This window comes from Glycine max, chromosome 19 (genome assembly GCF_000004515.6).
Source record: "Glycine max cultivar Williams 82 chromosome 19, Glycine_max_v4.0, whole genome shotgun sequence".
Lineage (NCBI taxonomy): Eukaryota > Viridiplantae > Streptophyta > Magnoliopsida > Fabales > Fabaceae > Glycine > Glycine max.
This window is the reverse complement of record NC_038255.2, coordinates 47,831,593-47,854,376: the sequence shown is the minus strand read 5'-3', so window position 1 is coordinate 47,854,376 and position 22,784 is coordinate 47,831,593. Positions and strand designations below refer to the sequence as shown.

The following is a 22,784-nucleotide window of genomic DNA, read 5'->3' as shown; positions in this document are numbered from 1 at the left end:
GCTTTTTTAGGAAAAGAGGTGAGGGAGTGAGTCTTACAGGGTAATTTAGGAAAACAAACGAGAAGAGGAAGTGTACAAGTAAAAAAGAGGGAGTGGAAATAGCAATCACCTAAAATTTAAATAAAGAATATAAACTGAAAAAATAATGAAATAAGATAAAGGGTCTGTTTATTTAAAATTATCTGTTAAAAAATACTTTTTTTCAATAGAATAAGAAACTTTTTAAGTTTTCTGATGTTTGTTTAAACTTTTTTTAAAAAAAAAATAGTTTTCTACTTTTAAAGTGAACCCCATCTACTGAAAAAAATAAATAATAAACAACCATTTTTTAGAAGCACTTTTTTTTTTAATTTTAAACAAACTGAAAAAAAAATGAGTTTAAGATTGGGAACTTGAGATTAAAAATTAGGAAGGGAAAAAAATCTAATGGGCGCAATTTCTATTCTAAAGAGGGGTTGAATATCTAACATTCCATTGATAATGAAAACTATTTTCTACAATAACTATATATTCCTACTATATTCTTCTGCATCTCTTTTTTTAACTTTTACTTTTCAAATAAATAAATTTTAAAATTTTCTAAAATTATTAAATATCAATCAAACACGTCTATAGGAATAATATTTCAAGGTATAATATAATATTGCTGAAAATGTGATTATCAAGAACATAAAACTACATTGTTATACAAATGCCCCCTATGGGTCAATTTATTCCATCCTCATACAGGTTGATGAGTTAATAATAACCTACAACATATAAAAAAATTAAGTATAAATGACTCATCAGATCAAATCCATTTTATCAACTCTTTAACCAATTATTATTAAGAATAAAACGCGCTTAGACCAACAATGAACTGGCATTGGATGGAAGTTTGTACCCTTTTGTCAGAAGTTTGTTGTCATTGATGCTTCTTGACTTAATATGTAAATGTAAAAAAAGGAGGACAAAAGGAGAGCATCCGCATTTGTGATGAAAAGCACCCTAAACTTAGCAATCTCGGTACAAAATCAAACGCATGAAAATATAGGAACCTAAAATATAAATCTGCATTTGCCAACGTTTTAAAAGCATTCATTTTAAGAATTGAGCATAAATAAAAAAAATATATTTACCTTAAAATTTTACACATTAACAAAGATAACTTGCAGTCTACACATTAACAACCAAAACCACCGCCACAACCCTAGAACAAGAGAAAAACTAGGCAGGGGTGTCAATAGTCAATACACAATTCCAGCACACCACTTTATATTCCTAATAATTCAATAATTCAATTAGATGAATCACAAAAAAGTTATAATCATTCAGGAAGGCATTCTAGGAAGACATAATATCAATGACTCTTCAAGACATTATCCAGTAAGGAATAAATACACATTCAAATGCAAGTATTGTAAATATATTTTTTAGTATAGAAGTGTTAATTAAAACTCATTTAAAAGCTTAACATTCGTTAGACTTTCTTCCTCCATATTATATTATATACAAACTACATTTGATTGTACAATCAATTTTCACTTCCAGTAATGATGTCGTTCAATTGAGTGAAATTTTATCCGAAATTTTGGATCATCACAACCAAGAGTCCAATACGCTCCCCAACAATAATTGGACGGCAACAAATGTAATACTCATCTTTTAATCCAAAATAAATATTGCACCATATAAAAATCAAAGTAAAACTATCAGTTGAAAAATATTCCCAAGAGAAGAAAACTAATATCTGTGTGATCCACAAATTCGTACAAGGTACCATTAAATACCAAATTAATTCCAGAAAATACCACAATCAACAGCCAGTAGCCTAGTAACTTCTTCCCCAGTATGTCCACTTTGTTGCAGGCTTTCCTGATGCAAAGCACTTGGTGCCTGTAAACCAACCACAATCAATAAGCAACACAAATATTAATGATGTTATTCATTAAAGGGGGAAAACATTAGCAGATAGTAAGTTCATACAGAAGCAAAGGCTGCATATAGATTTTAAAGCTCTATTGCATAATAAAATAATAACACCTAAATATGCAAAAGGATTATACCTTCTGGGAGTTCTGGCTGATCAAAGGGACTGCAAAGAGTCTTAGCTGCTCCCATCTCACCCTTTGTCCTCGCTTTGACATCAGCCTCAACCTCCTAAAGCATTATAGACCAAAAACTATTACACATAATACAGTTATGTAATGTCCCATGATAAAAAGAAAATATACATTACACGATGGAGTTTCTAAAAGTATCAAATAAACACCTTGTTTTCAAGAGGAAATAATTGATGACACAACCAATTCAGTTCTATTTGGATTTTATGGTATTCTTAATAGCTAATGAAGTGCAAGCTAGAAGGAAATTATAAAATGTAGACTAATTAGGATTGGCCCAGTCAAATGCATTGTATATCATTAACCTTGCAATGACAAAAGACATTCTATACAGGAATCAACAGACTGGAAGTTTTGAAATAGTTTGGATATATTCTTATGCACAACTATGCGAAATAAAAAAATGCACCCTAGCTAGATAAATCACAATTGATCTCATTCAAAGAGTGACAACAGTAGTGTACTACTCAAACAATGAAGTTCCTTAAAAATCAAAACATATCAAGACATCAGGAACATTATATTTGAAAGAAAATACACAATTCATACCTCCTCGTCACACCAAGGAGCTAAGATCATTTTTCTTTGGTTCAAAGCTTGCACAAATTCATCCCAAGTGTGTATGATCTGAATGCATTCATCTCGTTTTTGTTTTGCAACATCAAACAGGTTCTGTTGAATAGTATCGAGCAACTTTTTTATTTCCACAACCAAATCAGCACTAGCAATGTCTATCTTTGCACCATTATCACGTCGAACAGCGCGAACCTATGCAAAATTCAAAGAGATTTATTTGGTGTTCACTGAAAAACTAACAGTGTGGAAGCAAAATGACAAATATGAGAATTGATAAAACACTGGCAAAGTTGATGACCTGCTTATTTGCTAAATCCTTTGGCCCAATTTCAATTCTTAGAGGAACCCCTTTCATTTCCCAGTTGGAATACTTCCATCCAGGAGAATAATTATCTCTAGAATCTGACTCAGCGCGAATACCTGCTTCATTCAATGTATTCACAGTTGCAGAACAGGCATCAAAGATTCCTTGAGTATCGGCATCTTTGTAAGGCACAGGAATCACAATAACTTGTACTGATGCTACTTTAGGAGGTAGTACCAATCCCTTGTCATCACCATGAACCATCACCATGACCCCAATCTGTTAAAAAAAACAAATATAGATGCAATATGATGTAGAGGAATCCTCCAATGAATGTATATTCAAGAAATTAAAGCTTACAGTTCGAGTACTATAGGCCCATGAATTCTGCCAGACCATTGCTTTCTCTCCCTTTTCATTTTCAAAGTTTATCTCAAACATTTTAGCAAAATTTTGGCCCAAACAATGAGAAGTTGCACCTTGGATACCACGACCAGTGTTTGGAATAAATGCCTAGCAAAATTGAACATCAAAATTTTATAAGCAGCTTACACCATTAAAATAACACAACTGTTTATGCAAGAATCAGACATATACCTCAACACTGGTAGTGTAGAGTCCACCAGCAAACTTCTCAAGCTCACTTTTCTTACCCTTTATGACAGGAACTGCCAAATACTCTTCGTATATACGCCTATATAATTCCAGAATCTCAAGAACCTGAAGCAGTATAGTTTAGAATATATTGAAAACAAATTTCCAAAAGATGGACATCAGCCTGCTTGGGTGGAAGGAAAATACAAAATAACATGCAGATAGTATGTGCCTAAAGCAAAAGGGAAGATCATAACTAACTTAAGTACTACAGAACCCCAAGAAAGAAAAGATAGTGACATTTTATATTTTTCATTTAAGAAAAAGAATTGTTCATAAAGCACAAGACGAGAGAAGGGCCTTGACAACTCTTCATTAAGCATGCAAAGACAGAAGATGACGAAATCAAGGCAGCTTATACAACTGAACTGATTCAAAAAGACAAATTCCTAAAATAACTATTTGATGCAATACCTCTGCATCTGCTTCATCCTTTGTTGCAAAAGCAGTGTGCCCTTCTTGCCAAAGAAACTCGCGACTCCTGAAATCAAAACTTCTATGAGCACCACACAATGGACTAGACAAAGTTCCATAATATAAATTAGTTTACATAACAGCAACAGTATCCAAAACCATATTAATAATTAAATATTTCTTAAGGGAAACCTAGTGCATTAGGCTCCCACCTGATTTTTTTTTTTTGATCAGCAAAGATAAAATATATATATATATATATATATTAAAGAGTACCAGAGGTACTAGATAAGGTACAATTTACAGATCAAATTAGATTCCAGGTAGACCTAATTCTGACCATAGATAGAGTGTGGATACAGGAATGGTAATAATACACATATCATGGTATGCTTAAAAATCCTGCACTAAGATTGGTAGACCAGTGATTATAGTGTGTGTTAAAGTCCTTCTCCAAATTTCTGAGCCACGACCATAGTAGGAAGACTGCATCGTCCATCAATTTGTTGGCATTAAATGTACCAGGACATGAACGCATGACCTCTAGATCACAAGGCCAAGGCTACCCTCTTTATATTGATAAGATATTTAACATGTAACAGTTATTATTTCTTGCAAATTTAAGGTAAAAAGAAAAAAAGAAATACAAGCCTGCTTCGCTATGACCTATTTGTCATAATCACCACTGGAGGAACATCCAATCATAAATAAAACATGGAGAATGCACAATGTAAGAGTATACATACAAAGGCTGAATACTCCATAATTTGAAGCCTCTTATTTAAGTTTGAAATTGTTCATTGTATAAACACCAGCCAACTAATCCTTATATAACATGGCCAAAGGAAAACAAGGTGAAAGAAAAAAAAAAAAAAAAACTACTCACTACCTGATGAATGGAGTGGGGTTGCTGAACTCCCATCTTACAACATTGCACCACTGATTAAGTTTCAAAGGCAAGTCACGATGTCCCCTTATCCACTTAGAGTAGTAGGGATACATCACTGTTTCACTAGTAGGACGAATAGCTATAGGAATTTCTAATTCGGATTCCCCAGACTTTGTCACCCAAGCAACCTGATGGAAAAGTAAGACAATCAGACAAGTACTAATCTTTTCAAAATAAAATGTCCTTCTGGAAAGAAACAGCAAATCATAAAAAATAACCATTCCAACACATAAAACTGCCATTAGCTAAATGAAACAAACGTTGCTAAACTTTTTTTTTTTGTACATCACAATACAGCATAGCATGTCCCTGATCAAGAAAGCCCTAGACCATTGAACAAATAATTGATTTAAGCATGCAACAATCTCCAAATCTTTACAACCAAACCAATCTATAGGATATTCCGGGAGAATATTCCTTAGTTAAAAAAAAACTTAAACTAACTTATTGAACAGTCAACATTGCATGGCCCAACAGATTCACAAACTCTCACCTCAGGAGCAAAACCCTCAACGTGGTCCTTCTCCTTTTGCAGAACTCCAGGAGATACAAACAATGGGAAGTAGCAGTTCTTGATTTTCATTTTCTTTATTTCTGGATCGAAAAACTCCTGCACATTGTTTTCGAAATTAAAGCAACTCTGACTTATGTAAATATTTAAAAGAAATAAATCTGCAATTCTGTATTCATGTTCTTGCAATATAGCACTCATGCATTGAATGAAACTCTAGTATAAAACAAGTACACTATACACAAACGCATCCACTTATTCATTTATCTAAAAAGAAGAAGAAGAAGAAACTAACTTGCATGATCTCCCATATTGCCATTGACCAAGGCCTCAGAATATAGCAACCGGAAATATCATAGTACTCAATCATTTCCGCATTAACAACCACCTGCCAAATTAATCCAAATCCAAAGTCAACCAAAACACACACACTACTGAAATTGTCATACAGTGAAACAATATCAGTTCAAGGATGAACGAGCAACTTTGACCGAACACAGATCAGGTCAAAACAACAAGCATAAACCATTAAACGACTCAGAATACCTCGGAATACCACTCTCCGAAGTTCTCCGCCTTCCGATGCGTGAGACCTAAGCCAGTTTCCTTCTTCACCTCCTTCTTCTTCGCACCTGCAAGGCTTCGTTCGGACGCCGTCAGAAGAACGAACATATAGAAAAAACGAAACGCAAACGAACATGCACGAAAACGAGTAATGCGAATTACCGGATTGCTTAGCGGCAGGTTTTTTGGATTCAGTTTTTTTGGCTTCAGTTCCCGCCATCGTGAAGGACGAGGAGCACCTGATCCTGCAATAGCCAAAAGAGAATTATTACCGATTAGGAACTGAAGCAGAGAACCATCTAGGCTAGGGTTTCAAATGCAAGGTATGTGCTACCCGTTGCAAAGATGCCGAAGGCGATTGTGGCGTCACGGTTGACCCTAGGTAGGGTTTTTGCTTTCAGATAAAGTGCGCCTTTCGCCCTTTCTAATTTCTTACACTGCTCTTTTTTTTTACTCCACTCTGCAGCTTCCTTCGGCTACTCACTCTCAATGTAACCGAAGAAATTGAAGCAAAAAAACTGAATCCAAAAAGAAATTGAAGAAAAAAAAAAGAGAAAATTTTTAAATTTGAATTGAGAAGAAAAAAAAACTTAAATATTTATTTCAACAAGTCAATCTTTTTTTCTCTTTAACCAAATAATAAAAAATATATTGTTATCTATTTTCTTTCTTTCTACTTTTTTTTTCATCCAAACCCACCATAAATAACGTATTACTTTTTATTGCGACGAGTGAAGTGGAGTAAATTTTTGCCTTACCTTCGATAATATTTTGCGTTATAAATAAATATAATAAATAATGATGAAAAAATCTCCACATTGGTGGCAGTTTTGTAAGGATGATTTTCTGAAATCCGGTTTGCAAGGAATTAATAATAAGGTTCATTAAATAAGAGTGAAACTTACATTTTTTTTTTACTGGAAAGTCAAACTTACATAATTTTATAATTTTCAATAATTTTTTTGTTAATAATGAAAATGTGCGAATATGTCAAAAAAATTGTTTTTAGTATTTCTTTTAAACTAACACATGGGATTTCACCAAGTCAATTTCTAGAAAATGTGTAATTAAACCATTTGTATTTACTTCAGGTCTTCAACAAAAGAAGAATAGGCATTTTCAATAGTTTTTTTTTTTATCTTGATCCTATGACTAAAAAAATATGAACTAATTGAACCATCGTATAAAAATTTCCTGAATTGATTTTCCGTTTCTAAAAGAATATAATTAATAACTTTTAAGTTTCAAACTCTGGCCGCAAAATTTGATCCTCTTACCTAAAGGTTCTTATGAAGGTCATGGAACCGATTTAATGAGAAAAATGTCACGATAAGCACCAATTTTGTTGGACTCGTGAAGGTTTTCCAAAATCTATGAGGTCAAAGTAGTAAATAGGTAAGCACTGAAAGGAATTCGCTGTTTGTATTGTTGAGGCACAAAGGCTATTACAGAACCGATCAATGCAGAGCAACTTTAAAAGGGTTGAAGTAGAAATCTAAAAAGAGAACTCGAGGAGAATTGCCTAAGACATATTATATTAGACTTGCGAAAAATTAGAGGAAGATTAGGAAAAATAAATAAATTAAAACGTCGTAAAGTTGCTTTAGTTTTAAAAACCTAATTTGAAAAACAAGTTTCCAAAACATCTGGAGGACAATATTTTTTTTTGTTTTGAAAATAAAAATTATATTTTAAAATTAATTTTCAAATTAAGATCCCCTTTAAGCAATATTCTTAAAACACTAATTAACAGTAATCTATTATTTTTAACTTCTTATTAAATGAGGAACACATAGAAAAGCATTTAAAAGTTTGACAAGGAGAAAATTTTTTCACACCTGAGAAACATAATTCTTGAAAATATGTAAAATAAAACTTTTCATCCACTCGGAAAAATTAGATTTCTATCTACCTCCCTCGTTAAAAATATTTTTGCAAGAAAATAAGTTAAAATTGATTCTCAAAAATCATAATTTTTTTACAATCTTTTTTTAGTAATTACATACCAAACATGAGGATCATAATTTTTCATTTTAAAATTCTTAAAAAAGTAAAAACATCTACCAAACCTAAAAAAAAAAAAAACTAATAAGAAGAATGTTATAGTTAATAATTGATCTTCAATTGAATCACATGGTATAACATAATCTCACCTAGTAGAAATAAAACTTTTGTCGTTGTAGCATCCCCTGCCTATCATAACACAACAAACAACCTCATACTTATTTGTAAATTTTCAATCAAAAAGTTATTTATAAACCAAATTCAATTTTCTAAACATCCTCTAAGAGACTAATTACATGTTTGATTTCATGATTTAGATGTAACTTTCCACATTTCCGATGTGATTTTCACAATCTAATAGTTATAACTTTCACATCCCAAACATGATTCTTCCATTTACAATGAATTTCCCAACATGCCACAAGTACCTATCTTATCAGTTACCAAAATCAATTCTCCAAACGCAGAGTCACATTTCAATATAAAACTTCTAACTAAAACTAATTCTGACACGCATCTCAATCATGTTCAATAGTTTAAACGCATCTCAATCATGTTCAGTAGTTAAAATTTACAAAATCTAAAACAAGCAGGCACTAGGAATGAGAGACTAAAGAAAGAGATTGAATAAAACACTTGGCAGCCAACAAGTGGTATAAATATAAATAACGAGAAATCCTTTTATTGCTCTATGGTAACATCTTAACCGAAAATTGTGAAAAATTTCTTTGTCACAGTCATCCCTCCCCCCACCCCACCCCACCCCCCAAAAAAAAGCTTTTTTTGCACCTTGCAATTTTTTGGACGTTTTAAGTGAACAAAATGAATGGGAGGGAGGCACTGAGGCGAGAGTCTCGGGGGACATCTGCAAGATCTCATTGTGTTCCCCAAATCATGCAAACAAACTTGGCTTCACCAACTTAACAAAGAATAACGAACGAGTTGGAACATGCACCCAAGACCCTTTAGGTGGTCTCCAACATCAACTTGGTTGTGGTGGCACCACTTTCAAACTTCGCATCCATTCACAGAAACTAGGATCGTCGAAGTGAACAAAACTGGCTTTCAGCTTTGTTCGCTGTTCTGATGTCAACGACCTCAGTTGTGGGAATCTTGCCTCCTGCAAAAGTTGCATCATTCAAATAAAAGTTAATGAGACTATCCCTTCTGAGGTGAAGAAATCATTACCAAAGTAGATATAGCCTGTCCAAACAACACATTTGAGTCTCAGGATTAAGAAAAAAGTGATAGTGCTGTTTACCTGCTCATAAGGAGGATCCTTGTGAGCAGGAATGAGACGAGAGACAAAATATCGAGCCTGGGAGCTACCCTCCTGTTTCAAATGTAAACTGTCAAAGTATATCTTATAAGCAGAAGATGAAACTTGGTATGACGTTAAAAGTAAAGAAAATTAACCTTAAATGCAAGGATTCGAGGTGCTGGAAAACGGTATTCAGTCAGTTCTTCAGCCAATGTCCTACATGCAGCTAGAGCAGCAGCACTTCTTCCTTCATCAGCTGCTAGTTCAGCACCCTAGGATCCACCCATGAATATTAAAAAAACTCAAAAACATATCTTAGGAGAATGCAAACAGAACAAGAAAACGAAAATTCTAAACAAGGAAAGAATATGGAGACGTGACAAACAAAACAGGGTCTGCTCTCATGCTGCTCTATTTATAGTCCTCAAATGTGAGCAAGTTCAGTACCCTAGTATCCACCCATCTCTAATTCTCCATGTCAGTAAAGGCAGCAAAAAAGGGTCTCTCATCATCAAATTTGACACCACATAAGCAAAAATGTTTTGCCATGCCAATTATCAACAAAATTTGTAGGAGGCTTAATTACAAATAGTTGAAAACAGAAATGTGTAATTTAGACAAATTTTTTAATAAAGATTTGTAAACAGACCTTAAATAAAAGGTGTTTTCAACAATAACCCGTCCTGGCATCCAATAATGAAAAAGATGAAAAATTACAGACCCAAGCCCTCATTTACCTCCATGGCTAAAAGAAAGCTCCCTTACTATTACAGTACAAATAACTCAAACCTTAAATATGAGGGAGCAATGCCCCTGAGCACAAAAAAGCCACACCATAAGCAGAAAAAACTGTTATGCACCATCTAAGTCAAGACACTAAAAATAAAGAACACGGTTTCTTTTTCCTTAGTATGGGTTGCTAATTGCCAAAACCCTGGCTAGCCATCTGACCACCAGCCACAGCTGCTGTTAGCAACGGCAGCAGCCACTGGCCTGATAGCAGAAAAGGCTGGAGACAAACAAGACAGAAAAGGAGAAATGAAGACAAAAAAATTAGGAAAAACAAGGGACAAAAACATCTGGGTGTTACTGCCCGGGGCTCATAGCAATTACACCACACACTATTGCACATCATTAACAACTATGACCAGACTCAATTTGGTTTCTAAATTTCATAACACAATCCATTATGAAGAAAATTATCCTTTTGTTTTCATTGATTATACAAAGCAGGAAGCTAACTGAAAACAACATGAGCAATCTTTTAGCGGGAGAGCAAGTGTAGTAACAATAACTGATTAAGTACCATCCCACCCCCACCCCAAACATAAAAAAGATAGAGATTATAAGTAAATGGTCCACATCTCCAACTAAGAATATGTCATGCTAGAACACGTAATAGGAGACATACCAACCAAATGAAGACATCAGTGCCATGGTCAAGTACAACAGCAGCATCAGACTGCATAGCAAGATCATACGCCGGTAGCTCCTCAAAAGTTCCCCCCTCCCTGTGCATTAGACAACGAGGAGCTACCATTCTGAGTGATAGATCAAAGGATGCATTCAGAAACAAGTTTCTCAGCACAGACCTCTCATCTTCATGGCCAATAATGCTTCCCAATAGTGGTCCTCTCCTGAGATGGAAAAGGAGCTCCGGTAGGAGAGAAAGCTCCTTAGGGAAGCTATGAAGTTTAGATTTAGGTAATTGGGAGCCAAATTTTAGAGCAATATCCTTGATTCTTTCGTCTATTGTTGCTCGCATATCAATTGCATCAGAATGGTTTTTGGCTCGTAACAGGGTTCTTTTTGCAATGAGTACAGCGGCCACTTCATCCTGAACACTCTCAAGATATGCAGAAATACTATCTACCGTTGGCAGTCTAACAGTAATGACCCTCGACACATCAGCTTGATACACATTTGAATACTGAATTGCAAATTGAAAAAAGACAAAATCACTTTTGATATCTCCTTCAGTTTCCATGGAGAGAGAGAAACTTTGTGTTTCCTCAACACTTAGCATTTGAATATAAAGAGCAGTGTCATTTTTAAATGTTTCATGGGTATCTACATGTGACTCTTCCCCAGGACCAACAACTTGAGTAATGAGAATATCATCTGACGTGCGCAATTCTAACAAACCATGAGAGCCTGCTGATCTGGCAGATGCCCTTTGCAAATTAACACCAAAGGCTTCCCCAAAATCATCATGGAGAACCAAAACTCCACCTGATGTTTTTGCAAGAGGATGTAAGATAGGAACTCTTACAGGGCATGTTCCAGCACATAAAATATCAATTATAGTATTGTGTCGATGAGCCTCACAACCAAGATTCTCCATCCATTTAATTGCTGTCTTTTCCATGTAAGGATAATTAGGGTGACTAAAAGAATGAGGAACAGATCCAGGCCCATAAGTGTTTGGTCCGCCAGCACAGACAATAATTCTACTATTTCCCCCTGACCTTTTGACCACCCCCCGGGACAGATCAGCAGATGGGCCCTGAATTATAGCAAGAGCAACCTCAACAGCAGTTCCTAGGCACCGATCACGAGAAACTTCTGGTACATTCAATTTATATGCCCTCAATGATGAAAATATGGAATGTGCAACAGCCAGCGAAGCATGCATTGGTGACAAGTATATACCAGTACCATAAATCAATGCTTTCAAAGATTCTTGACTTGGTGATTTGTCCCCAGGAAGCACATCAGCAGATGCCATAGCCTCTTCTGAAAGATCATACACTGATACAGTACGACCATATAGTATAATTCCTAATCTAGTTATTGGCGGGAGAGAATCAACAAAAGCATGCAAAGAACTCTGTAGATGGTGTAGATGAGGTTCATCTAAACATTCATCTATAACAAGAACAATTGGGGCAGACATTCTGGAATCTGAAACTGGAACAAAACCAGGTCTCTTGTTCCCAGTTTGAACATAGTCAAACATGGGTGAAGATAATTCCGGAAATCTGTGAAGATCTTCCTTGCTGTGCGCAATGTACTCCCCCTCACTTCCATTCAGTTTCCGACATATAACACACTGCCACTGGCCTGATCCAAGCAATATGTTGCAATATATATTAGCATAAGCACCACAGCTTTGGCAGCGATGAGGGTCACGCTGTATTATCTGAGGGCCCATTGAAACCTCCCTCCCAGGAGAGACCAATGCCCCAAAACCCAAACTGGGTACATTAGCTTGTTTCTTCCGTTTCAATACCTACTTAGCAAATAGAAGGGAAAGTTAATATATTATAAAAAATTAAGCATGATGAATGATAATTCAATGGAAAATTCCATGCCTTGATTATGAATTAAAGAAACCAGAATACACATATATACCTTATGAGCTGAAAAGAGAACAAAGGATGACTCTCCCAAGGGAACATGGTCCTCTATACTATCAGAAACTTGGTGCTGCGACTCAAACGATCCATTTGAAAATTGCAGCGGCGATGATGATGTTGGCAAAGAAGAGGCGGAAGAAAATGCAAGTGGCTGAGGTGATGCAGGCGACGTACGAAACGGAACAGCAGCTGGACGGACCGGCGACGTAAAAACTGGGGGTCCAGGAGGGGTGCTCAAGTGAGGAACAGGACTGCCAGTGGTAACCCCATTGGCTGGTGATAAAACGTTTGGGGTTTTAACGGAACGGGAAGAAGCTTGATCTTGCTGTAAATGCAATTTTGGTGGAGGAAAACCAGGTGGTGAGGCTACAAAACTTGGAGGGGGCGGAATTGGACTCTTCTCAGGGTTTGAACTCTCTCTCTCAGGGGTGAACCCAACATTAGGTTGTGTTGGGTTAGCCATTGAAAATCAAGGAGGCCACTAACAAGAAAACACTCACAAACCCAATATCAAGAAGCAAGCTTCACAAAATGTAATGTACTAAAGCCACAATTGAAGTGAAAAAAATCAAAACTTCCAAGAAAACAAACAGAACCTAATCAAGATTCATATTCCACTCACAGCAAAATAATAATCCACTAACTAAATTCTACCAAACCTGCTCAGATACTCAATCAAAGGGTATCACGAATGAACAAATTCAGGTGAATACCCAGCCACCATCCATCATCAGCTGGTCATAGATCCCCTCTGCAGAGAGACAATTAGATCCCAAATTCAAGAAACGAGTTAGGGTTTGAAATGGAGATCAAGATTTGGTCAGAAGAAAGAAAGTGTGGATTTTGGGTACCTGAGAGAGAGACGAGAAAGGTTGGGGGAATGAATGAATGAAGAAGTAATGGTGGTGAAAGGGGCAAGAATCGAAATTGTTGACTTTTGGGCACTCTTCTTGTTAATTCCGAGTCCCGCGAGTAGGATTAGAGAAAATGCTGTTCTAGTTGTGTTATAATGTTATGTCCCCTTCTTCGTAAATTGGATTTTGGACTGGGGAGGGTGGGGTTTGAGATTTTTCACACGCGAGAGAAAAAAAACAACAGCAACGCGCACGCAGTGAAAGTGAAGGTGAAACCTCATTTTTTTCATCTCTTAAGTGTTGCTTTCCTTGTTGCCACGTTGCTACTCGCTACCTGCGACACTAGGACGTGACCTCCAACGTCCGCACTACGTCTCTACTTCGCCCACTGTCAAGCACGGAAACACGTGCCCAAAAGGATTAAAATTTACTATCACTAAAATTTTTGGATAAATACATGAAAGTCTGAAGTGTGAATTGTGAAGTGTGAATAAAGGATGATGAAAAAATTTAATTTAATCTTCAAAAAAGTAAAAGTAAAAATACGATTAATTAATCTTACAAATAATTTAACAATGAATCCTAAATTTTATAATTTAATCTTAAATTTATCATAAAAAAATATAATTTATCATTAAATTAATTCTTAAATATTATAATCAATTATACTTTTTGAACACTCAATAATTAAATTTAAATTTTTCATCTTTCATTATCAATTTGTTATCATCTCATACTTTCAAGAATTAAAATACTTATTTATTCATAAAATAAAATTAAGATATATTGCTACTAATTAACTAACATATAAAAATATCTAACTATACTTCTAAAAAATGTTTAACTTATACTCATATTTTATTTTATCTCATTTTTTCCCTATCTCTTTCTTTCATATCAAATATTTTAAGTCAAAGACAAGTTAAAATCTCATGTACATCTAGATTGATAACTTATAAATAATTAATGATAAGCTTAAGAATGAGTCCGCGAAGATTAAGAATGCTTAAAGTTTATGTGAGAATATTCAAATGTTCAATCCTTTTACAAGAAAGACAAAAATAGAAGTTCGTATATGAAATATTCAAATGTTTCATATATCCTTTTAAATGATGTTGAAGTGTTTACATGTAATTATCCATAATATCCTGTTTATCTATTTTTTTTCATACTACTTTTGTACTCAATATAGTTCTATATATATATATATATAATTTACTACTATCGATTCTTTTTATAAGAAACAAATGATACTTCAAAACATTTCATGCATCCATGACAGAAGATTAAAGGCATAAGCTAGACCATCCAAACAAGAATACAAAGTTTTTGTGCTTGATCAGGATTTTGTACAGACAACAAAGGTGGAAAGGAATGTGATGGTGCGTGGGAGGAAGTCCTTGAGCATTTCAAGAATAGTAAAAGGACAAATAAGGCCCATAGAAAGGCTCAAATAATAAGAACATTAAGTTAGAGTCTGAAGGATTAATCAAAGCGCAATAATAATTTGTGCTTAAGTTTTGCTCTTTGACGACCTCTCTTCTAGTTTTAGTCTGACTGACATCAACATCAGGGGAGTATCGAGTAAAATAAGGAGTTTATAACATTAGTTAGTGGTTTAGTAATTCATGTTTATGTGTCATTCCCTTGTAACAATCTATCAATAGTAGCATCGCCTAAGATTAAAGGGTGGGGAACTTTGTACTAAAAACTCATTCATAAAGCCTACACATACGTCCTCTTAGATAAACAAGCATCTAGAGGAGAAAACATATAAAGTTCCAACAAGAAAGAAAAGTTTGTTGATTTTTCTTTCTTTCGTTGTTTTTATTACTTTTATTTGTTTTGCTTCTCATGTTTCTAGTGAATTATTATATTTGTTGTCCATAGCCCTTCTTCATTCTATCATCTAACAATTTGCTGAGTTTTCTTGACATTATTGAATCAATGCAAGGCTATGAAAAATCATCGTCAACACAAGCCTCTAAACCTTTCACTGAAAAAAAAATTATAATGTTTCACATTAGGAGATTGAAATAACACATTTCTTCTTACAACATGATTTTTTTTTTACATTTCTTGCAATTTGATTAAAGGTATTAATGAAAATTGCCAAATTTAGCATTAAGTAGATAGAAAAATAAACATGATTACAACAACAACAAACTCATACTTTTGGTTCACAATTTTTAGGATAAATGCATCCTAATGACATATGCTTTTGGCTATGCCCCATAGGATGTCAAATTTTCATTTTTAGAGAAAAGATATTGTTAATCCTAAGCCCTAGTTCCTTAGCTAAGGCTCAACAATGAGATTGGTTTTTTTTTTTGCCCTACTTGAGAAATAACTGACTCATCTTTTTTAAAAGTCTCATCAGGTGAAAAAACTCATTGTGAAGTGTAATCTAGATCATACCAATAATCATAGAAAATCTCATATGTGACACCTTCTACTCCTCACATATATATATTAATAATAAAAGGAATAAAAAATTAGAATTAATTTAAAAAATTTAAAACACATTTAAATACAAGCTTTTCGAAAGGATAAAAAATATAATTTATATGTTAAAAAATTAGTTATAATATAATGTATTTATTTAAAATATTTATTATAAACCTAGTTATATGAAGTCAACATTTAAGATATTAGTTAGTTTGAAATCTTCAATTCACGTATTATTTATCCTTTTCCTTATGACCATAGATTTTTTTATATCAAAACACTAAAATATTTGTAATATAAATAGTGATCCAAGTGTTTTAAGTGTTAGAAGTCCCATATCTATTTTTTCCAAACATTTTTACCCCCTTCAAATATAAATCTCTCTCTGCAGGTCTCGTATTTGTTTCACTTGTCATCTCATGAGCTTACACTTCCCCTAAAATGGACAATTGGCTAAATTATATCTCATATGTGAGATTTTTTTCTCCATCCACAACTCCTTGTCATCAAGACTTTTCAAAGATTTATCATATGTTGTGTGATTTTCTTCATCATTAACATCCAAATTGAGTTCTCTATAACGATTCTCGAATTTAATGACTATATCATTTGGGTTCTTAATCCATTAAAAGAATCTTGAGGTTCCTCACGAGGCAATGTTGGATCCTCTTCCATTGGTGTAATTATTTTATCTCGAGAATACCTTTGAGATGTATTTTGTGATGAAATATTGACATCCTTTAAGTGCGAGGAAATGAAATGAAATCCAATTCAACAATATAATAAACATAAATGAGATGTAACTTTTGTATGTGTGTTCAATAATATAATCATCTTAAATAAAATGGTAAACATTTATTATTGAAGAATTTATGCCAATACAAGTTGACGAGACATTTATGATGAAGGTAATGTCGTTTTTTTAAAACATACTAAACCCAATAGGACAATAAAAACATGATGTTAGTATTTATTTATTATTTGTAGTTGGATTATTGTTTTTGTAACAATTTATAGCTGGATTCGGTACCCGTAATCAAAAGACACAGAACGGCCCAAAGGCTTCTTCACCATCTTAGTTTGCTACTTTCTCTTTTCTGTCTTTTCGGAATTGAAGTTTCAGTCGCAGTTCGCAAAACTTGAAGCCATGGATGAAGATTCGGATCGTCCTATCAGGATTATGAACTTCGTCTCCGAAGACCAAGTAAACAAACTAACTCTCTCAGTCTCAAACTCGCACTTCATTCTCGAATCCACCAATTGTGCATAATAAATTAGGGTTTCGTTACCGTTTCAATGTTTTTTTTTTCTGCGTGATTGTTCGATTTATTGTTGGAACAGTTGGTAGAAGCTAAAAAAACAAGAGGTGAACGAGTTGAAGACGGCACTGCCCAGAGGGATAGACCTCTCTACGAGGTTTGTTTTCTCATTTTCTTGTATAGCAAAATTTGCATTGTAATCCTCACGAATTGATTATAAGGGGATTGCTTACTGAAGAAGCTTTCGAATGCAGATTCTAAAGGAGAATAAGGATAAAAAAGATGCGGAATTTAATGAAAGGTTCAAGCACAGTGAGTATTCAACCATCATTTTGCATAACCATTATATTTTGCCTTCACCTTAGGACTTAGGAGTACAGTGAAACTCCTTGCCTTTTTTTTTTACATTAATTGAATGTGCTAGTGTTTGGCAATGCCAACTGCCAAGGCAGTTGTTAATTCTTTCGTGCTTACTTTGTGTTTGCCCTTTTGAGATAGGCATAGTTTGTGCTAGTTGTTTGACTTACGTATAGGCAGCTTTTTTTACCCCACTTTTCTACATGGTTGTCTTTTGTTGTTATTCTGGATTGAATCTCTAATTATCACATTCACAGGACCTCCTAAAGCTTTAGACGAAGATGAGACTGAGTTTCTTGATACTTATGAAACAGTGAGTTCTGGTTCTCTCTTTACAGCATCTTGTTTCATGAAATTTTCATAGATGGATCCTGAAAGTGTAAACCACAGGATTTTAGATATGTGTCCTTTGCTTCAATGGTTGTACAGACCACTGGCAAGACAGCTATTTTAGATCGTTTGGAAACAATTTGATGACATTTAACATTACAGAGAACAAAATCAACAAATGAAATGCTTGAACAAATTGTTGATGCAAAGTTTATTCAAGTGCTTGTTTGTCTTTCTAATATTAATTTTTATTCACCTTTCAGACAAGAAGGGAATATGAACGACAAGTGGCAGATGAGGAAGCCCAACAAATCCGAAGCTTTCAAGTTAAGTCATTACAGTTACTGTATGAGAAAATTGCTTTATTTTAAATAAAAAATGCAAGTTCCTTGTACTTGTTATTTGATTTTTCTCTTGGAGTATGTTGGACTTGCCATGGCTGAAGTATATTTATCATCACATGTCCATTATTTGGTCAATGATTTTTCTAACTATATTGCTCTTGTATGCTGATTTCAGGCAGCGGTGGAAGCACAGTCCAACATCGTGCATGAAGTAAAGGAAAAAACTCCATTACCTGTCGTCCAGGTTGGTTGGTGACTTTTATGTGTTGCTACCATTTTTTCAAGGGTTTGGTTTAATAATGTTTTCATTTTCACACAATAATGTTGCAACTGGTTTCCTGATTCCTACAATAGCAGTTTTACATAATAGGCCAATATTGAGGTCTATTTATGCTGAATCAGATCTTTGAATGCTAGATTATCAGAAGGGGATGACCTCTGCCATCAATTTGACTCTCATACCAACACTTGTCTATAGTTATTGTCCTTTCTTTAGTTCTGTTTTCTGAAATTTAAAGTTTATACGAGCTATTATTTTTGGTGGTTTTCAAATCTCATGATTGGAGGCTGTTTTTTTATATTAACAGTGTAACTAGATTAGAACCTCTTATCCTCCCTAGACTGCTCAACGATATTATTTATTTGTTTAATTTCACTTGTGGTCCTCTAATTTAGACTTCGTGCAATTTTGGTCTCTTAAGTTTTAATTTTAATTTAGACTTTGTGCAAATCAAGCCCCTCTATTTTTAACATTAAATTAATTTAATTCTCCTCAACTTTCTTATATTGGATAATTTGAAATAGTCTTACTAGTTAGAAATTTATTGGAAATTTGATGGGTTATATTTGCTCAAAACCCTGTCAGGGGACTAAAACTACACAGCTATAGTAGGACTAAAAATACAATTAAACCTTGTTTATTTTGTCCCTTGCACTGTTTTTGTTCATCTGGAATCTTCAGAAGCCATAATTTGTAATCCTTCAATTGCCAATCTTTGAAGGGGTGTTTAATTCATTAGTTATTGCAACAATGCGTGCAGTTTTAAATAAGAAATCATGTGTTCTAGCTGTTGCTATTTTCATGCTTTTCATCACCCTGTTTTCTCGTGCAGGAACAGAAGTCTGCTGGAAAGAAGAATCCAGCCTCTGGCCCATTAGGCATGATTATAAAAGTCAAGCCTCAAGCTAAAAAAGCCAAGGTGGATCAAGGAAATGCTGAGGAAATTTCAAAGGCAGGAAACACTCCTGTGAATGATAAGAGTAAGTCGTTGGAAACAGTACAGCCATTGAATGGTGAAGCTGATAAGTCCCAAGTTGTTGCCCTAACTGGCCTTGTTTCGTACAGTGACGAAAGTGACGAGGACTTGTAATTTTGTATATATTTATCTGAAGAAGTTTCGTGATTTTCATTACTTTTTGCATGTGGCTTTTATTTTCCTTTTTATGGCTCTCATGCATATATTCAGGACAGCGGAAACCACCACGTCCAGGGTGGCACCAAAACTAAAGGTATCGTAATCACCTCGGAATTACTTAGCTCCGGCATTCCTTTTTACGTGGCATGAAAAATCTAACATTGATTAGAATATAGAAAATGTTTCTTTCGAAATAAAGTTATAGTCTACACAATTGTAAATCTAAAGAGTTTGGAAATAAGAAAAGAGAAGAAATAACGGTTTATCCTGATTCACAATGAGTTAAGCTTAGGAAAAAACTTAGGATGATTGTTACTCATGTCTATTGCAGTATTGCATAACAAAATATTCGTGACTTAAGAGGGTGTTTGCTATACTTTCCTCATGTTCATCACAATATCAATAAATATTTTTTAAAAAGTCAAAACAAAATTAGTTAATTAATTTATTTATGAAAGGAGGCTCTCTTGAACACCCACCCTTACAATTTCACTCGTGCAGCAGCCCACCCATAACACAATTCAGAAATTACAATCTATCTCAAATGGTAAGATCAGGGATTAAAAGGAACAGGAAATAGCAATTTCAGGTTCATAAAAGAAGGCAAAGTAGAATCTTCATTTAATTATTCTTCCGCTTACATGATTCACGACACCATGCATGTGATGAAGAAAAGGAAGGCGATGTGCCTCCTCCACGCACCACGTCATCAAACGAATCCCTCTGTTGGGAAGGGGCAGGGACCCCACAATGGCCACAGGTATGATGCTGGATCCTTGAATGGGAACCACGTGGACGGGTGGGCCCCACAGGTAGTCCACGTGGTTGAATCCCAACTTCCCCCACTCAGATACAAAGAGAGTGGTGTATGTGAGCGGAGGCGCAAAAGGGTCCTCTCCGTTTTTCAAATGCTCACCCTTCAAGTACTTGTCAAATTCCACGGGCAACTTGGCCTTGGCTTCTTTTATCAGCTTCACCACACCAACAATTGTAGCATTTCTAAGTGACTCACACGAAGCTGTGATTGTCACTGGGAAGAAACAATTGCCGTAGAAACCATTGGGTAGGGGAGGGTCCAAGAGGTGGCGACAATTTGCAAAGAACACTAACTTCAATTCAGTGTTGGCCTCGAATTGATCAATGGCCTTTGTTCTAGTGGTCCAACATGCTGCAGCTACAATCTCGAAGGCTGAGCAATTGAGTCCAGTTGCTAGTTGAAATTCTCGCTTCACACTGTTGATTCGATCCATGGGCATATCTATGTTGGCAGGTTCTAGCTTGTAATCTGGCATTGTAGGTGGTGTTGGTGGCAATGCAGTTTCTTGGGGTGTTTGAGGAGATGGAAAGAAGTCTCTGTTCCACACTGGCTCAATGCTGAGTTTTTCGAGTCCCCTTGCTAGTTCCCCGATTGCATTTAGAAACTGTGCAGCACCAAGACCATCGCATATGCTATGGCAGAATATGAGGCCTATCACGAAACCCCCGCAACCAAATTGTGTTACCTGAGGCAAATCAATATATTCCATAGTTTATTGACTGACATATTCACTCAAAGATAACAACACTAACTGCCTCAAGAATTGTTCTTCCATCAACATATAATACAACATGCTGAAGACTAAATTTTATACAAGTTATTTTTCAACAAAGTCTCCCTTAACAATGTTCTTCTTGGTTTTTTGCTTTCAGAGGACTAAAAATTATACACTTTACTTTTTTCACCAATGTTTAGTATCTCTTTATACGTGCTTAAATCACTTCAACCGATCTTTTATCATCTTTTTCTCGACCAATACTACACTATATTATAATATCTCTTCGTTTTCAAATGTTAACCTGTCATTTTTTAATCACACATTCATTTTAAAATTCTTATTTTTGTTATTTTTACATTTTTCTCTCATTGTCTCATAATTTGAAGCCCATCATTTTGTTACCTACAAAATAATAGTGATTTTTTTATTATAAAAAAAGTATTAAAATAAGTAAATGTGAAATTATTTTAACCATTTGATTGGTTGGTTATGCTTGGAAGCACTATGTTTATGGAACAATTGTTGTCGAACTTGAGCTATCAAGAAAATTGTAACGTGATGATTTATATACCTGCATTTGCACGAGGGGGTCGATGCATTGGGTCTCAGGAATAGCATCAGGAAGAAGATGATCATAAGGAATAGAGTGAACATCATCAAAGAAATTGACAGAGTGAAGGGTGGAATCAGAAGATGCTTGAACATACCACACGCCGTCACCAGAGCATTCAATTTGAAGGCACCCTGGTTTGGATTCTTTGAGTCTTCCTGCAAGAGGGTAATACGGAACCAGTGCTTTGGACAAGGCCTCTCTTATGACCCTTGGCGCTTCAGGACCACCGTGTTTGAACACGTGCAAGGTTCTCGCATTGCATCTTAGAACAGGTAATCTATCGATGGCTGATAGGTCCAGAACTGTGCTCAAGGGAGTCTCCTCTGCTGGCTTAACTAGGCCTCCTTTTGTTCTTATCACGGACATTGCCATGATGATGATACTGAATCACAACAAAAAAGGCTTAGTAAGAAATTAAGAATCTGCATATGATATGTCATCATAGGATTTATTTATAAGTCATTCTTTTCATATTTTATGTTTTCATGATCTCCTTGGCCTGGCTTTAAGTTTAAACTTTGTTTGGTGTAGGAAAAACTGTTCCGCCAAGCATTGTGTCATAATTTATTATTTTATGAAATCAGTTATCGTTTTATATTTTAAGGACTAGTAATATTTATGTATTCAAATCTTGGGGTTGCTTTTATTTTTTAATTTTTAATGAAATTAAGATGGAGGGAGTACGTACGTATGTGTTACTTTGTAAAGACGACATAAGAGTAATGTTAGACTTTTTTATATTTGGAATCTGAATGAGGCAGTTAGAGATTCCTTTTTGACATTACATATATAGAGTTTAAGGTTTGTTTCTTATCAGAGTCTATCTGTTAAGGAAAGTATCTCTCTCCAAGGCACCATGTTACTTAATCTAGTCTCAAAATGAAAGGAGCCATACTAGTATAAGTAGAAGAATAGACGTATTCATGAATAA

At 34.8% G+C, this 22,784-nt stretch overlaps 4 protein-coding genes across 5 annotated transcripts; 1 reads left to right on the top strand and 3 right to left on the bottom strand.

Moving 5' to 3' along the window:
* Positions 1-1,642: 1,642 nt before the first annotated feature.
* Positions 1,643-6,575, bottom strand: LOC100782067 (proline--tRNA ligase, cytoplasmic). Its single transcript, XM_003554528.5, has 13 exons — positions 6,409-6,575; positions 6,237-6,319; positions 6,057-6,142; positions 5,806-5,898; positions 5,493-5,609; positions 4,940-5,127; positions 4,051-4,117; positions 3,580-3,702; positions 3,343-3,495; positions 2,977-3,261; positions 2,652-2,870; positions 2,046-2,139; positions 1,643-1,875 (listed from the first exon to the last, which is right to left on the bottom strand). Exons 2-13 carry the CDS (start codon positions 6,292-6,294, stop codon positions 1,811-1,813), a joined length of 1,548 nt encoding a protein of 515 aa, XP_003554576.1. The 5' UTR covers positions 6,295-6,319; positions 6,409-6,575; the 3' UTR covers positions 1,643-1,810.
* Positions 6,576-8,681: 2,106 nt separating this feature from the next.
* LOC100781518 (protein transport protein SEC23) lies at positions 8,682-13,772 on the bottom strand. 2 transcript variants are annotated; one of them, XM_003554527.5, is made up of 6 exons: positions 13,550-13,772; positions 12,694-13,449; positions 10,751-12,571; positions 9,495-9,611; positions 9,340-9,411; positions 8,682-9,198 (listed from the first exon to the last, which is right to left on the bottom strand). In XM_003554527.5, the coding sequence occupies exons 2-6, from the start codon at positions 13,159-13,161 to the stop codon at positions 9,061-9,063; spliced, it is 2,616 nt and encodes an 871-aa protein (XP_003554575.1). In that variant the 5' UTR covers positions 13,162-13,449; positions 13,550-13,772; the 3' UTR covers positions 8,682-9,060. The 2 variants fall into 2 exon arrangements, with proteins under 2 accessions (XP_003554575.1, XP_006604762.1); XM_006604699.4 differs by having other exon boundaries at positions 12,694-13,772.
* Positions 13,773-17,008: 3,236 nt separating this feature from the next.
* Positions 17,009-19,702, top strand: LOC100780978 (PSME3-interacting protein). The gene is made up of 7 exons (XM_003554526.5): positions 17,009-17,204; positions 17,342-17,416; positions 17,514-17,571; positions 17,874-17,929; positions 18,210-18,272; positions 18,466-18,534; positions 19,403-19,702. Exons 1-7 carry the CDS (start codon positions 17,148-17,150, stop codon positions 19,658-19,660), a joined length of 636 nt encoding a protein of 211 aa, XP_003554574.1. The 5' UTR covers positions 17,009-17,147; the 3' UTR covers positions 19,661-19,702.
* Positions 19,703-20,137: 435 nt separating this feature from the next.
* On the bottom strand, positions 20,138-22,305 carry LOC100783128 (acyl transferase 4). The gene is made up of 2 exons (XM_006604698.4): positions 21,812-22,305; positions 20,138-21,207 (listed from the first exon to the last, which is right to left on the bottom strand). The coding sequence occupies exons 1-2, from the start codon at positions 22,223-22,225 to the stop codon at positions 20,323-20,325; spliced, it is 1,299 nt and encodes a 432-aa protein (XP_006604761.1). The 5' UTR covers positions 22,226-22,305; the 3' UTR covers positions 20,138-20,322.
* Between the last annotated feature and the right edge of the window lie 479 nt (positions 22,306-22,784).